The sequence below is a fragment of the Microcebus murinus genome, chromosome 21 (assembly GCF_040939455.1).
Source record: "Microcebus murinus isolate Inina chromosome 21, M.murinus_Inina_mat1.0, whole genome shotgun sequence".
NCBI lineage: Eukaryota > Metazoa > Chordata > Mammalia > Primates > Cheirogaleidae > Microcebus > Microcebus murinus.
This window is the reverse complement of record NC_134124.1, coordinates 10434292-10452410: the sequence shown is the minus strand read 5'-3', so window position 1 is coordinate 10452410 and position 18119 is coordinate 10434292. Positions and strand designations below refer to the sequence as shown.

General features: G+C 40.7%; 1 protein-coding gene across 3 annotated transcripts in view; it reads right to left on the bottom strand.

Annotated features, from left to right (window-relative positions):
* Positions 1 to 18119, bottom strand: part of ARHGAP26 (Rho GTPase activating protein 26) — a 427310-nt gene that overhangs the window by 171261 nt on the left and 237930 nt on the right. For all 3 annotated transcript variants that reach the window (XM_075996167.1, XM_012748774.3, XM_012748778.3), the window contains exons 13-14: positions 16612 to 16677; positions 12280 to 12354 (exon numbers count right to left, since the gene is read on the bottom strand). In XM_075996167.1, the coding sequence (XP_075852282.1) occupies positions 12280 to 12354; positions 16612 to 16677 (141 nt within the window). The remainder of the gene's footprint in view (positions 1 to 12279; positions 12355 to 16611; positions 16678 to 18119) is intronic.

Genomic DNA, 18119 nt, shown 5'->3' with positions numbered 1-18119 from the left:
AGCATCCAATCTTCCTAGTAACCAAAGAAATGCAAATTAAAACAAAAAACGACACATAGTTTTTGCCTGTTATGTTAGGAAAATGTTTAAAAATCCAAATATCTATTACTAGCAAGAATGCAGTGAAACTGATCCTCTCATAAGCTGCTGCAGGCAGCAGAGATAAAATGCAACCGTTCTGAGAAGCAATGTGGCAGTATGTATCAAGAGTCTTAAAAATGTTTATACCCTCTGAACCCGTAATCCCATTTCTCACAATCTAATCTCAGGAAATGAGATAAGGCACGAGAAAAGTGACAGCCCCCAGAAACGCTCAGCACACACTATTCTTTGCAACGTTAGAAAAAAAACAAAATGAAGACAACCTAAACGTCTGATAATAGAAGAACGATTAAGCAAATGACAGTATGTCTACATGATGGACTGTGTTGCTATTTACAACAATTACTATAAAGCAACATGGAAAATGCATGTATTATGTAATGTCAAGTAAAATTAAAAAAAAGATGCAAAAGTTAGTGACAAACTCATATGAACAAAGGCTGAAAGGAAATACTCTAAAATTAAAATAGTGGTTGAGTTAGAGTGGTGGAATTGTGGGTTTATATTTTTCTAAACTATGATTTTAATTCCATTACTTTTATATTTAAAAAAAAATTCCCTTAAGCTCAGATGTATAAGGAGAACCACCATAATTATACTGACTCCTGATAATTTCTTATTTTATCTCCTCTGGCATGGACTTTTAAAATAAATGTGTTTGTTTTACATAAGCATGCATTTAAAAGAAGAGGAGGGATCATTTTCGTGTAGTCTTCCTGAGCAGCACAGAGGAAGGTGAGAATAGCAGGCAGAGCTTGGAGATTGTGAATAGCTTAACAGAACCCCATCTTTTCCGTGGTGTGGCAGGTCAGGTCACACACAAACTGGCAGTGGAGTCTTTCCGTGGGTTTCAGGTATAGAATCCAGTTTCCTCATACTGGCTGAAGACTAGTTATCTGCCCACCACCTCCCATTCCCTTTTCTTTCTGTGCAGGGCTTCATCTTCAGTTGAAGAGCTTCCCTTTTCCTACTCCTTCCAGGGGTGGGGAATGAGGTTGAGGACGGACTGGTCAAAAGCATATCATCGCCACAGACCTGATGACTAGCCGAGGGACGGTCGAAGACCTAAGCCAACCTAACCAGAGTGAACTTCAGGACTTTTCCAGGAGATGGGAGAAAAGACATTTGCTGTTTGCTGGGCTTGCACCTGGGAGGTTATGTAACTGCCAGGTGCCACCACCAGAGCCTGAAAGCAAGTTCGACAAACCCAGAGACGAGAGAAACAGAGATAGTAAGTAGGTCTTGAGCCCTTGTATCTGGCCATGCCTTCTCAATCATGTGAGCTATAAATTCCTTTTTTTTTTTTTTTCTCCTTTTAAGCCAGGTTAGGTCAGGTTTTCTGGTGGTGGTGGTTGTTTTTATTTTTTTTTACAATGCAAAGAGATCTAAATGATACACTAGGTAAAGAGAGACGGCCACTGGACTGCCTCCAAGAGGAATTCTGGGACATTAACTAAGAAAGAGGAACAGCCATTCAGCTGGAAAAGGAGAAAGAGTCACAGGTGGACACAGAGCATTTTCTATTTACTGGGAAAGAACCCACTTTCATCCCAGTAGGAAGAGGCCAAATGCTCACGAATGGCTTCAGGATTTAGAGAAGGGCACAAACCCAGCTGGTTCCCAGGGCTCTTAGCATGTTCCCTGACACATACGGGCAGATGTGACAGGGAAGGGTCCCAGCTCATGAAAGGTGTGACTCCTACAGGCAAGGCACCTGCATGATGTTTGCAGGTGACCCTGGGCAATAACAGTATCTTTCTTATCACATGAAACAAAGTAAGACAGAATCTAAAGAGCATAATTTTTATTTCTGGGACCACAGAACAGTAAATTCCATAGATTTTGATCATAGCAAATTTCTGAAATGTGATTTTCCTAATACCTAAAACCTCTGCAGCTTTAATTCCTTTCTTTTCATCTTGCACTCCCTGCAGAAGTGTATGTATCAAAAAACTCGGCTTAGCATGACCTTTTTTCCTTCCTATCCCAAGACACATGGAGAGCTGCCACACTGCATGCTTCCTGGACGTGAGACAAACGTTACTGTACATTTTTCTGAGGAACAAACCAACTTCTACCCAAGAAGAGTGAACATGAAACTAAACAAGCAGCAGTTGGCAAGTCTGGGAGATGTGAACTGTTCCACGAACCACATTTAGCAAACTAATGATTAGCTTCCACTTATTCAGGCTCTGTAACCATAGGAATATTGCGTAACATTATAGAGAGGAGAGTCAAATTACAGCCCGGCTAAAGGGCTTTTTATAGCACGGATGAGGCAAGGCTCATAACTTGAGCACATCCATTTTAATTCATTTAATATCCAAACTAAATTGAATGCAGCCTCCCAGTCTACCCCATTTTCAGCCAGCGATGCCAATTTCCACACCTCCCTCCTGATGCTCCCCTCACTTATGGAAGCCTCCTGGTGGCGTGTGGGCATGTGGCAGAGACAGCAGTGACAATGCACTGCAGAACGCAGCCCGCTTCTCCCCACCAAGGCCCTCGGCCACTGTGGTGCTTGGTGAAAGGGACCTGAACCAGGGGAGCAGCCCAATGTACACAAAGGCCCCACGTGGGTACAGTGGAGTGAGTGTTCTTTCTTCTCAATCGACTGCCACATGAATTCAGAAAATTAGGAGACACCAGCTGGAAGCAGTGGTTAGAGAGGTAGGTGGTCACACCAGTCAATCCCAAGAATCACCTAGTCTGCTACTGTGTTGCAGACAAAGGCAATGAAGGACATTCTGGAGGAAATGATTAGGAAAGTTACCTACCAACTCCTAAATACCCTAATGACACATTGTAATGTGTGCAAATTAAGTTTTTTTCTCTTTAACTGAGGTGGTAATATATGCACATGTTAAAAAGAATCTGCAGGCTGGGCGCGGTGGCTCACGCCTTTAATCCTAGCACTCTGGGAGGCCGAGGCAGGTGGATTGCTCGAGCTCAGGAGTTCGAAACCAGCCTGAGAAAGAGCGAGACCCCGTCTCTACTATAAATAGAAAGAAATTAATTGGCCAACTAATACATATAGAAAAAAAAAAAAATTAGCCGGGCATGGTGGCACATGCCTGTAGTCCCAGCTACTCAGGAGGCTGAGACAGAAGGATTGCTTGAGCCCAGGAGTTTGAGGTTGCTGTGAGCTAGGCTGATGCCACGGCACTCACTCTAGCCTGGGCAACAAAGTGAGACTCTATCTCAAAAAATAAATAAATAAAAAATAAATAAAAAGAATCTGCAGGAAACAAATCGACATACATTCCAAGGTAAGCCTTTGCTATGGTAGAGGCAACTGCTAATACCAGTTTCTTTGCATGTGTATTCCATCTCTAACAGTCTATGCACATACAAGCACATATATGAATACATACACCTTTCTAAAAACACAATGGAAACACACAGTTATATATATACACACACACACACATACACACACACACACACCATGGTTAATTTAATGTCCTTTATTCATAGAAATTAAAGTTTATTCCTGATTTTTGCTATGATAAACAATATAAAACTATGTCTCCCTGCACATGTGTTACCTGTAGAAACAATTCCTAAAAGTGGAATTTCTGAGTCAAAGGGTATGTGCATTTTTACCTTTGAAAAGATACTGCTCAAATATCCCTCAGAGGTTTGCTTGGGAGTGACTCCTCACATCCTCGACAGAAACATGTAATCCAACAGTTTGATCTTAGCCCATTGGATAGTTTTTTTTTTTTTTTAAAGTTATCTCATTGTTTAAATTTCCATTTTTTTAATGAGGAGGAAGGTTGAGAACCCTCTTCTGTGTGTGGGTGTGTTTTAAAAGCCAAGTTTATTGAGGTATAATCACCCTTTTTTAAAAATGTACAGTTTCGTGACTTTTGACCAGCGTATACACAGTTATGTAACCACCAGTGTAATGATCTACCATGTAGATAATTTCTATCACTCCAGAAATTCTCTTGTGCCCCATTATATTCAATCCTCTCCTTCCAACCTCCAACCCCTGGCAACCACTTTCACATAACATAATATTTTTGAAATCCATCCATGTTGTTACATGTACCAGTACTTCAATCCTTTCATTACTGAGTAGTAGTTAATGTGATGGATATGCCATAATTTGTTTATCCATTCACTAGTTGATGGACATTTGGTTTCTTTCCAAACTTGGCTGTTATGAATAAAGCTGCTATAAATATTTGCATACAGGTCATTGTATGGGCTACATTTTCACGTCTTACGTAAATAAATACCTAAGAGTGGGACTGGGTGAAAATACTTAGGAGTGGGTCGTATGGTAATTTATAAGTTAAATCTTAAAAACCTTAGTTACTTCCCACATCTAGTGCCTAAGAATCCAGAGTACCCACAACCACTTCTGTTTTGAGGTCCAAAAGCTATTAATGGCTCAAGTCCCTGTCTTAGGAAAGCCTGCCTGATGCATCCCAACAGGCCACAGTGGAGCTGGCAGGGTCAGAGGGGAAGGCGAGCTTCTGTTTGTGGTCTTCTTTCTCTGGGAACTTGGGCTTGTGGTTAGCAGCCATATCCCTAGCTCCCAGAACAATCAATCCTTCGTCCAAATAGTCTATCATCTCCTGGTCCTGATGGCACTCTTCTGCTCCCCTTTACCAGTAGGTAAAATTAGAAGTTTGTTCTTTGCCTGGCTCCCCTGCTTCTAGGGGGCTATAGATTTTAAAGGTTAGGGCTATTGCCACATATTACTATGCAAGCCTCTAGGTCTTAGAAGTCATCATGAAGAATGTCTATTACTTCTGGATTTCTTCAGAAACAAGTCTTTGATTGCTTTGATTTATGCCACTCTGTTACAAAATGTGGGAAATGAGGGGCGCAGAAAAAAGCATACAGACATTGAAGGTCTCAGAGTAAGGAAGAAGAGTCCATGCCTGCATCAGAGCATGGGTGAGGCATGCTACTGTAATTCTGTGCTTTAAAATATTACTACATAATAGCTTCCTTGCATTCTTTGTTGCACTAACTCTGCTTTAAATATTGGGGGGGGGGAGGCCCGAGGAAAAAGTTACACGGTAAGATGAGAAAATCAATGCTGAATTTGCATTCCTTTACCATCATGGTAAAACAGTAATAATAATAAAAAAAAAAAAAAAAAAAAAAAAAGGACCATTCGTTTCCAATAGCACAGAAAATTGGGCTCTCAGTTAACATTCTCCCATCACTGGAGGACTATCCATCAGGCAAAGCTCAGATGAAGGCCTGATGAAAACCCATGGAGGGGAACAATGTGACAGGCGTGGCCCTCTGTCCACTCTAAAACATAGCCTCCCTGGGGAGGAGGCCGTACCCTACTTCCCTGCTCCCCACTCCCCATCACCCCAGCACACACAGTGAGGGATCTATTTCAGAAGCAGCAAGAGCTGGCCTGAGATTATAATCCAGCCAGTGAAAATTAGACTGGGGGGCAGAAGTGGAGAGGTGGCCCTTTAGATCAAGGCAAGTGAATTCAGAAGGAGGAAAGTCCTAGAAGAAATGTGAGAGTGACAAGGGGAAGAACCACAGCACGCTTCAGATTACCCAGGAATAAAACACTTCTCCCAAAACCATGACCACATAGCAGAACCAGGAGACACCCATTCAGGCTTATAGGTCCACACCAAATGAAAAACGTAAGGACGCTAGAAGTTGGCTCCAATCATGTACAACAGCCCTCCTACCATCACATAAGAGAATGGTTCTAATAGGACTCTGGGAAATAGCAACAGAATAAGGAGAATCTATCCCCAGTGCATTTAAATAGCAAAGATTTAGAAACTTATCTGTGTTCAGGGTTGAGTAAGCAGAAGATATAAAAGCTTATAAAATATTTTCTTGGCATAAAATACAGAGACTGAAGTACTCTGAAAAATAACTCAGGAAAGACTTGCTTTGTAATATAAAAAATTTTAGAAAAATATAGATGCTGTGAAGTAAGACATAAAAGGAAAACAACAAGCAGACTAAAATAATAAAGGTAATAGTTGGAAAGTAGAAATGAAAAGAGGTAAATAGGTTAGTAAAGAGACTGGAAAATTCAATTCCAAAATTAAAATCTGCAATTATAAACAGCAATAGTAACAATATAATAATAGTCAACTCAAAAGATTTAAATGAGTGATAAGAATATGAAAGACAATTTAGAGAATTTTTGCTTGAATGCAAAGAATCAGGAGAAAAACAAACATTAAAAAGGTGAAAAATGAGGATATGTTTTTTTAAAAAAATTGAGAATTACAGAAAAACAAACAGAAAAGGAATTTGTTTGCCTTTAGAAAATTATGTGCAAAAACGCCTTCAATGGACCCTGATATACAAAAAGAATTACATGCTGACATACAAAAATTGTAATAAGGGGGAAGATTTCTCATTACGTGGTAATTGGCCAATTGGACAGGAATTTGAGAAAAGAGTTTCCTTTTAGCATGAATATATTCCAGATGGATTTTAAAGGAAACAAAAGGTTTTTGTAATCCTGGAATGGGGAGGGTCTTTAAAGGCATAATCCAGTCTATCCATCTTTTTTTCTAGATGGACTTCATAAAATTTAAGACATTCATAAGACAACAAAAATAAAAGCATCATAAAGTTCAAGACAAATAATAATCTGGAAAAAATACTGATAATGTAGCCTTCAGACCTCAAAAGGTCTTGTAATCAAAATATAAATACACCAATAGAAAAACAGGCTAAAGACACAAACAGGCAATTCACAAAAGAAGTATAAACCAGCAATACATATGTAAAAACTGTCCAACCTCACCCACAATTACAGAAATACAAAAGCAAATAAAAAGCAGATATATTTTTTAAATGTTTATAGTCTATATACAAAAAAGTAACACACAGCATGGCAAGGACATGGGGTACAGGATCCTCTCCTCAGACTTTGCCGACAGCAAACTTGGGAATATCGTTTAGGAGCCTTGAAAACATGTACAAACTTTGACTCAGCAATTCCACATCTTAAAATAAACCCTAAGGAAATAATTAGAGGTGCACATAAAAATAAAAACTTAAAACAGCTAACATTTTTTTATTAAACACATGGAGGGCTCTGGACTCAGCAATCAATCCACCTGCATCTTCTCATTTCATCCTCACGTTAGTACGGGGAGCAGGGGACAATTATGACAGAGGAAGAGACAGAAGACAGGACCAATTTAAATCATTTGCCTACAGTCAAATGGGTAAGCAGTGGAAATGCAACCTGTCTAATTCCAAAACGCAACCCTTAACCTCTGCTGTCCTGCCCCTATGGGAATGTTCTCCCGAGTGCTTTCTAGAACGATGAAGAACTGTAATCAGCCCACATATCCAAGAACATGGGACTGATTAAAAAGTTATAGCACAACTACACAGTATGTGGCTAAGAAAATCACACTGTAGAAGAACTTGAATTAAATGAGAAAATAGACACTCCGTAGTGTTACATGAATAAAGCCTGTGAAAAGGCCTATGATACAGGTCCAATTCTGTAAGCATATTTTGTTATATTTATTATAATTAGACTATATTAAAAAGGTGATATGATAAAACAGCTTGATGTAATATGATACAATGTCAATAAAGTTTATTTCTGTACAGCAGGACTTTTATTTTCTTCTACTTTTTGTATTTCTCCAAATTTTCTATAATAACCATTCATAAATTTAATGAGAAGTTATTTAAAGCATATAGAGAAACAAGAAGAGAGACACGTACTGAACAAGCCTATAGCTGCTTTATATGGTTTATATTAAAAAGTTGGGCTAAACTTTGGAAAGATTTCTCTTCACTTGCTATTTGGAGGGTGGGGGAACAGTACACACACAGAGAAGGTATTCTATTTCTAGGAATCTGCATGTCTTTATGAGTCCTTTTCACTCTCCAAAGACTAATGGCTTGTGTTGCAAGGAGGCAGGGAGCAAAGGTAGCTCTTGGTGGGCACTAGCACCAAGCTACACGGCACTTACTTCGAGGAATTTTAGCAAGGTTTCACAAGGAATCCTAATCAGCAAAAGGAAGATGTTCTCAAAGCACTGGCTCTTACATTCCTCTTCTGACTTAAAGTCCCCTAATGTATTAAGGATACGAAAACCAAACTCATAGTGATCAAAACAAGTCTCTGCTTTTACTTAATTCTAAGCCATACTTTCAATAATCAAAACGCACTTCCACTTTTAAGAGATGGGGCAAATAAACTAAATCTTACACAGTGCCTGGGACATAACGGGGCACCCAGTGATTATTTAATAAAGGGATAGTGAAGGAAAGGCTCGCACTCAGCCCAGCCATCTGAGGGAAAGGTTTCAGAGTGTAGGAGTCATGTTTATTTTACACTGTTGGCCAGACCGGACCAGTACCAGCACCAAGGACTGATGAAGGTGAGAACAGGTGCACAAAGAACAAGGGACACAGAGCTCCTGTTCAGGTTTGGAGCCCTGGTGACCTCTTAATTGTGAGATTCAAGCTTTAACTTCACTCGTGGGGAGAATCACGGACACTCTTCTCCACTTTCGATTAGCTCTTGCCCTGCGGCCGTCCCTCAGCTCTGGTTAGATCTCACACTGGATTCCAGTCTGTCTGAAATGTCCTCCTGGCAGGGGCAGCCGGCCGCGTGACTTTCAGCTGCTAGTTATTACTTTTTCATGACATTTCTCAGATGTTCGTGATTATTTGCTCTATCCCTAGGAAAACTGAGGAAGACAATTAAGACAAATATCTTGTCTGAGGGCCACCGAGAGAAGTGATAAAAAAAACAAGATCCCTTCATAACCACTCTTTTGCTTAGCACAACCGAGCTAAGGTGGTTCTTTTTGAGATTAGCAAAGCAGTCTAAAATGTCATATTTCTTTTCATTTGTATCACCTTACATAATAATCTGTCATCTTTGAAATCTCTCTGCCCCTTCTAACCCCGCATATCCAGTTGGTTACAAAGTCCTGTCGAATCTCCATAATCACTTAGAGCCTGTCCTTTTTTTCCTGACTGCAGCTCAGCTATTTGGTTCAGCCCTTGATAGGGTCAGCCCTACCTAATCTACTGCAACTGTCTTCTTCCTCTACGTCTCTCCATAAGCCAATACATGCTCCACATTGTGGCCAGAGTTACCCTCCTAAAGCTAGAATCTGATCTCATTACACCTGTTCTAGACATACTGCTTTATGAAATCTATCAGCACCCATGATTTCAGGAAAGTACTCCTCCATCATTCTATTAATAACCCTGCTCTGTCCACCAGGTTCCACGAACTAACCCTGTCCCCATCCCACCCCGTCACCTCCTCCCCCACATCCCCAGGGACAGGGAAAGGATCTAGGCCGTCTGGATCCAGCTGCTGTGGTCCGTGTGACTGGCCTGAGATGGAGAAATGAATCATGCGAATGGCCCCCTACTGGCCAATCAAAGTCCCCGGAGCCTTCTGCCAACACCGTCAGGGAAGATGTTCTCTTCTCAGGGATCACAGGCTCGGGGGACTGCTGAGGCTGAACCCATGTGGGACACTCTCACGAAGGCCAAAGCCAACACTAAGGCCAGCAGAGGTCACAGATAAGAAGCTAGAAGAAGGAAAGTGGAAAGGCTCCAGCACATGGAAAAACGTCACTGGAGTCCCCACACCTTGCCATACTTCTGTCATCTTGGATTTAGCAGTTATGTGAAGGAATAAATGCCTTTCTTCCTTGTACACTATCCTAAACTGTCTGCTTGACGCTTCTGTACGCAGAATAGTTGCAACGCACATAACTGCACTGCTCAGAACATTTAGTAGCTTCTTACTTCCCACAGGAAGAACAACCCCAGACTCCTCTGCACAACATTCAACAGAAGAGACCACCTTAGCTTTTCAGCTTTAACTCTCTGTCCCAGCCTCAAGTAGTTATTTTAGAATTTTTTTTTTCAGAGACAGGGTCTCTCTCTGTTACCCAGGCTAGAGTGCAGTGGCATCATCACAGCTCACTGCAACCTCAAACTCCTAGGCTCAAGCGATCCTCCTGCCTCAGGTTCCTGATCAGTTGGGACTATAGGCGTATGCCACCATGCCTGGCCAATTTCTGTTTCTTGTAGAGATGGGGTCTTGCTATGTTGCTCAGGTTGGTCTCTTCCAGATATTAATATAATAACCATAGAATCAATACCTTCTCCTATAGCCATCATAGACCCTGATTTCTGCCCTCCCATGCCACTGCTCATAATACTTCCTGAATCTGAATAATTCTTCTACTCCCTCCCCTTCACTATTAAATCTTCCAGACTCAGCTTTTATTAAGCACTAACATCACATTTTACATTACAGCTTTCATGTGCATATATATCCCACCCTTCCAGGATTCTTCGCAGACAAGAACTAGCTCTTCCTAAAGTTTAATCTCTAGCACCTGACAATTTGTTCTAGAGAACAGATACTCCACAAATGTTTGCAGCTCTGGTCAGAAATAAAAGACTAAGGATTGATACCTATTAGACTCTTAATTCTTCTATTAGAATTTCTCAAAGATGAACTATATCACTATACGACCCAGCAACTGCACACTTAGGCATGTATCCCAGAGGAACAAATGTATATTCACACAGACCTGTATGCAAATATTTGTAGCTGCTTTGTTTGGAATAGCCCCAAACTGCAAATAACCCTGATGTCCGTCAATGGATGAAGAGTTCGACAAAGTGTAGCACATCCATATAATGGAACTACCCCGCAATAAAAAAAGAACAAACTATTGACACATGCAACAACTTAGGAAAACCTGGAGGGAATTATGCTGACTGAAAAACAAAGCCAATCCCAACAGGTTATACACTGAATATTTCTGTTTTATATAATCATTTTGAAATGACAAAATTATAGAAATGGAAAACAGATTACCAGTTGCCAGGGGTTACAGATAGGATATGAGGTGGGGAGTGAAGAAGATGGTTAGGGCATCACAAGGAATCCTCGTGGTGACGGAAATGTTCTGCAACTTGACTATACCAATGTCAATATTCTGGTTGTGATATTGAAACATAATTTTGCAAAATGTTACCATTAGAGGAAAATGGGTAAATGGTACATGGGATCTCTATGCATTATTTCTTACAACTACATGTGAGTTTACAACTATCTCAAAATAAAAAGTTTAATTTTTTAAAAAAAAGCTAACCATATTTCAAACAGATACTCAGTGCTAGAGCACCTCACAAATAATCATAGTTTCAAACAAAATATCTCAATATAGCCAGTGATACAATAGGGTTTTGTCCACCAGAGGTGAGTGGCTCTCCCAAAAAAGAAGTAGAGAAGAGAGTCGTTCTGGCCAACATGAGAGAGATAATTTCTTTGCATATGACAGCTATTTTCGGAAACTCGGATGGCATAAGAAATTACAAATACTAACAAGAAAACGGTCCCTGCTCAGAACACCGAGCTGGGACCCCAAGTGATAGTCTGTCTCTGCAAGTGCACAGCTGGGCTTCCATGGGGATGAATAACAGCCACGATCTGTGAAATTCGATCTGTTTGCCATTTAGATCCATGTGACTCACGGAGGCTGGCTGCATTCATATCTAAAAATACAGGAAATCTGCAGCCTAAGCAAATTTGGCTCATGGGCTCATGGGTTTTTGATTCAAATACTGCACATTTGGAGACAGTGGTTTTGTATTTATATTAGCCATCAGCAAAAAAGGTTCTGCTACTCAAGTGACAGGTACTAGGTTGAAATCTAGAAGCAAATAGGATCAGAAGATTTATCTGCTTATACACATTTTATCTGGGAGTTACAAGACACCTGCTCAGTGACAGGGACATGAAGTCTGAGGTCCTCTGCAGGCCAGAATGATCCCCTTCCTTGGGAAATGGGTGTGTCCCACTAAATACCTGTCCCCAAAGAGGACAGAGGAGTCATGAGCTATTACAGACAAAGTAGGGTGTGGTGGTCACATGAGTGACCAAGCTCCCCTTGGACTGCCAGCGCAGTCTACAGAGGGTGTGGAGCCTTGGACCCGGCCCTTTTTATTTCGTCCAGTCTTACTCAGAACCTTTCCCAGCAGTGCCTGCAGCCATGACAACTGGCAACGTGGCAGCTCATTTCAGGGTGATAGCTCTTAGACATCCTGATTCCTTCCCCAAAGGCCGTCCACAGTCACAGCCCCGGTGACTTGTCAGCGTGGGCCTCCCCAGGGACCTGCCAGGCACAGGCACACTGCACTCACCCATCAGGACGCTCAGCAATTTCTGCACTCTGGAGTTGACCCCCACGATTCGGTACAGCCCTTGCTCATTGATCCCTGAGAAAAGAAACAGTGATGATTAAATTAGAGGCACATCAGAACACAAGTCAGGTCAACCCGGCCAAATGCACTTAATTTTTTCATTTTCTCAGTCCTTCTAAAAGCTGCTCTAATTAAAGTCCCCTGTCACTCAGCTCAGCTCTTAGCAAAGGAGTGGGATTTGGTACAGCTGTCTAGGATTTCATGGACGTGCTGCACCCTTCAGCCCTCATGTTAGTTCAATCATCAGAGGGGGAAAAAATTTTCCTTTTCCCTTGCCAAACGCAGCATCTGAAGAGTTTTAAAAGATGCAAAATATATACTTTTAAATGTCACATTTAACCAATCTTTTTAATTTAAAAAGCCAAAATGGCATGATTAAAAATTCATACAACAGAAAAAGACAAATAATTATTTTTACATATAGAATGAAAATATTGAGGTATAAGGACATTTTTAATTTTAGGGAATGTTAGCCAAGACTAAAAAATTAGAAGATCCATTCATCACTTGCAAATATTCTTTATTTTAAAAAAATAAGACTACCACCTTCATTCAACCCAAGGAACTGTGCAATTAGACTAGAAGAGATTTACCTTCAACCTTCTGAACAAAGAACTAAAAACTAACCTGTTGCCCTACCCTTATTCATTTAAACACAGGGATTATATCACCACTCTACCATTTACAAAAGAGGGCAATTTAGACCAAGTGATTTGAGAAATGAGTTTTCTTCTGTTAGTGCCAGGCCCATCATCCCTGACCCCAGTCAAGTAATTGGGCTCCTGTGTCTATTTTATTTCTCTGATGTCCATTCTCCAACCAGTAACCAAAGTGAACTTCTTAAAATATAAATCAGTTCACAACACCTCTTCTCCAAAAACCCTCCAATGGCTTCCCCTTGCATTTAGACCATCATCAAATTGCAATTACAGTGGCCTACAAGGCCAGTACAATCGAGTATCAGCCCATCTATAACCACACCATCGACTATCTGCACTCTGCCCCGGCCACACTGGCCTTCCTATTACTCTAGTGTACTAAGCTCATGTCCCCACTTCACGGCCTTAGCTCTAGCTGGTTCCTCTACCTGGACCTCTTCTCCCAGATCTTTTGACCATTCAGGTCTTGGCTTTAGTGCAATCTCTTCAGTCCAACACTACTGGTCATTCTCTTTCCCTGTTTTCTTTTCTTTACAGCAGCTAAAAATAGCTGAAGTTATCTTTTTTATTTGGTTCCCTGTTTGTCTTTCTCCGTACAACTAGGATGTAAACTCTAAGAACAATGATTCTGTCTTGTTCACCACTATGTCCCCAGCCCCTAGATCAGTACATGGTATGTAATGAACAGTATACTGAGTTATACTCCATCAGAGCCACTATAAAATCCTTTTCTGGGGAGCCCAAAACATAATTTTCTGGAAGACATTCTGCAAAGGGCTGATTCTGCAGCATCTTCAACAAGACCTATACAGAAGTAGAACTAATGAATAAAAGGAAGTGGCTTGGAATACGACTTTACAGCTAAAAAGGACCTGTGAGATCAAGTATACCATTCGGCACAGTTCATGGGCCGGGAACTCCTGGTCAAAAACTAAGAGACGGGTCCCTAGTTACCCAGTGGTAGAAACTATACTCAGTAACATGCCAGCTTGAAGAGCTTGAAAGATCTGTGGTGTCTACTTCTTTTATTCTTGTGCTTTCATGGAACTTTATACAATCCCAGCTCCCCCTGGATAATTATTAATGAATCTCAGAGAGTATGGGACATCTGTTCATCTCTGGTCACCATAAACATGTGTATACACACACACACACATTGCAACAGGGACATATGTACTTCCTTCAACTATTTATGCTAAAATGGCATCTAACTCACACAGTCCATATTTCTCCTTTGTGCTAAATGAGAACTGCCTTAGAAGTTAAAACATAGCATTTGTAGCCTCATTTCAGAGAGGGGAGAGGACAAGGAGGCAGGGGCTGAGAGGCCAGACCAACTTGTGACACTCTTTCTTCTTCTTCTCCCACTTACTGCACATATTTTCTAGTTTTGTATCAGAAAAAGTTATCCTCCTGAGCTATGGGTTTGCATTTACCACAGACTCTGTGAATGGCTTGAAATGATTAGGTTTCCCCCTGGGTTTGGGATGCTGAAAACTGAGAGGCAAGCAGGTGGCTCAGGGCAGGCAAGTGTGCAAGGCTCACTGGGGAGAGGGCTGTTTGCTCTGCACTCATGCTGGGCTGTATTCTCTTGCCTATGCTGTTGCAGACCGTGTACCTCTTATGTTTCATTCATTTCTTTTAAAATGAAAAACAAAACTCCAGCTGAAAAATTACCTTGGCAACCTAAACTTCAAAAAAGTTGAGAAACTGCAGTTAAGGCAAATAGATGTGTCAAAGGAAGACAACTAAAAATCAGCAGAGCACACCGCTGGCTGATAATGCAGTGAAACCTGAGCAATAGGCTCTCCTTTCTCCCGCCGCTCCCAGGATGGGTTCATACTGGGCAGCTGTTTTACAACTTGCAGTTTTCATTTAATGTATATAATTTACATGTAACTGCCATGTGAGTTGTATTTAACTCATGCTAGTTGTGAACCCAGGGCCCCCGGGAAGCAAAATCTGGGCAAAACCCTGCAGTGGGTTTGTGAAAATTTTACTTGTTGATATTCTTGTGGTTGCAACTAATAATGGCAAATTAATTCCAAAACATGTAGATTAAGTGAATAGGAGTCGATAAATTTCATTTTTCATTAAATTAGAAAGGATTGTTTTGTTTTCAAAGTTTTATTCTATTGTCATCATAAAACACCGTGTCCTCAAGAAAAAAAAATTTTTTTTCTAGTGTGGCAGTCAATGTGTTAAGAAAATAGTGCATGTCAAGAAAGGTATTTGCACTACATTTTTAGTGATTCATAGTTTTTTTACTACATGGGTGTACCACTGTTGATTTAACCAATTTTTGAGATGTTTGGTCAGTTTCTGATTTTACACCTCAACAATACCATTGTATGAACATCCTTCTATCTTATTTCCTTTTTCCTCAAGATCGATTCCCAGAAATCTCACCTATTTCTATTTTATATTCTCTGGATATATTTTATGTATCCTTATAAGCTGCCTTAACTCTTCGTTTAAGGGAGGTATAGCAGAAATACATTTGAAAAATGTTTGCACTCATCAAAACAACTCTTTTGGAAAGCATATCTTTTAACAGGATATCCACGAGTAGAAAGGCTTGTGAGGTTAGGTGTTTTCTCCCCTCCCCCTCTACTTTATAAAAAACGTTTTATATTTCTCAACTGCTAAGAGTTATGGCCCCTACTTTAAAATACAGAATTTCCTTCAAACAAATAGAAAGGGCTGGTAGTTCAGAGTCTGTCGAATACAGAAGATTCACATCTCTGATAATGGTTCAAATCAAATCCATCCTTTTCTTAGGGGTACAAAAGACCAGTGCACTCAAAGCTCCAAACTGCTGGAACAGAGCAATCCCCTCTGTGGCAGCCTCCAAGGGAGGGATGGAGACCATGACAACGAACCAGCTTCCTTGGTCTCAACATCCTGCTCCTATGGACCCAGGAAAGGTCAGTGGGCAACATGGGCGTGACCCTTTCTCTCCACCTGGATGGTCCCCAGGGACTGGCTCCCTAGAGCACCTGGGGTTCACAGACCCCAAATCATCCACCAGAGAGAATTCAGGGTGTCCATGAAGTTAGACAGGAAAACAATTACATATTTACCTTCACTAACCTATAACTGACATTGAGCATTTCTTTCCATTATGAATGTAGACAACAAACCACAGTAGCGTTGGCAATACCTGCAACCTGGTCAGAAATGGCAGACTTTTCCCTAACACATTACTGTTGTTACAGACGTCCTGAAATGTCACTACTTCCAAATGATGTCGGTTATCAGACCCGCCCCTATAACTTTATTAAAGCGTTAACAAAGAAACACATATATTACTATATCCCTACTATGTTTTTTAATACTTTAAAAATTGAATTACAGTAACTGATTTCTGTAATCCTACGTATTTTACACGTATGTATTTAAAACATTCTTCCACTCAGCCAAAGAAGCTGGTGACACAAACCCAGCTGAGAACCCCTGCTTCAGGCCAGCAGGACTTGTGGAAACACAGCAACAATGGCACTCGGGGAGTTAATGAGTCACTTAAAGTCCGGAAACAGCAGGTAGCAGGTCTGACTCCTCACCAGATGCACGACCTTCCATGAGAACAATGCCATCTGCTAAACTACTTTACCTCTGGTCTCCACAGCATGGATGCATTTCCTGATTATGCTGAAGCCAACGGTGTCCAACTGCGCAGCTGGAAGAACAAGAGAAGGACAGTCAAGTTGCCAGCCCTGCCAATCAACCTCAGGACAGGGCTCGGCCGAGCCAGGTGAATCAATCTCACGCTGTAGCCAAATACGCTTTTAATTTTTCCCATTAACAGCATAGGTATAATTTAAAAAAAAAATAACAGTTGCCATCAATTGAGAGCTTTTCCCTATGCCAGGTATGGTTCTAAGTACTTTGCACGGAATACCTCATTTATTCTCACAGTAATCTCAAGTTACAGTAGCATGCAAGGTCATCTTCCACATACAGCTGAAGAAGCTGCAGATTAGAGTGACAGACACCTTTACATTGCTTTACTACTCACAGGAGCTGTAGGACTATTTGTGGTCTCCTTCAAAAAGTACAAATTAAGTGCTCTATAAATATAAGTACTTCACGCAGATTATCTCATTTAATCCTAGCAAGTCCTCCAGGATGATACTGTTATTAACCCTATATTACAGATGAAGAAACTGAGGCTTGGCAAAGCTAAATATCTTGACCAAAGATGCAGAGCTACTATATGGAGACTTGCTCCAGAGCCCATACCACCAAATTGCCTTAAGTGTGACCCCGAGTGAAAGTATAATTCTGTAAAGGTGACTAGAAGAGAGGAAAAATGGGGAAAAAAGAAATAAAAGAAAAATAACCCAGAGGAAAATAAAACAGCCAAGAACAGAGAAGCTGGTTGATGAAGAACCATGAAGGCAGTGGGGCCACCGCTCTATGTGGGGACAAGAGTTCTCCATTCACTTCAAAACCTACTGAAGTCACTCAGAAAACAAATGATCAGCAGCAGCAACTTTGTGCACAGCAGAGAACCAGCTTCAAACCTGACACGGCTGGAAATTCTCCCAAGTTCACCCCATGCTTTGGTTACCCAGTGACAAGATGTGCGTGGTACTTCCTTAAGAATGGGTACTTCTTTGACCTTCTTTGGACATTAGGCAAAGACATTCTACAGCGTAATGTTCAGAGTGGAGAAGGAAGGTGGCATGAAGTAGAAAGGTGGGTATTTAATAAATAATTTATGATCATCCCAAGGCAAGTAATAAACTTGTAATATATAACAACTGAGCAGAACCTGAATTCATCTTGGATCTAATCCAAATGGAATCTTTCTTCAATTCTTAGCATATGTGAGTGAATTCAGATCCAAAGAAGATACAAAAAACATTAAAAAAAAAAATCACTGAGAATTCCCAAAATCAAACTAAAAAGGAATGCTAATTCCCCAAAACTTTTCTTCCCAAATTGAAATAGCTCCTGTACTTATATGCAAACTTATTGCTTAGTGATACTTATAAACACACCGAGACTCTAGGATAGTAAGTAAAGGACCAGAAAAGAAGCAGAAGAGCAATGTTTTTCTCTCTGGAGATTATCTGGTATACAAACCATTCTTCTTATTCCCTTAAAATGGTAAGG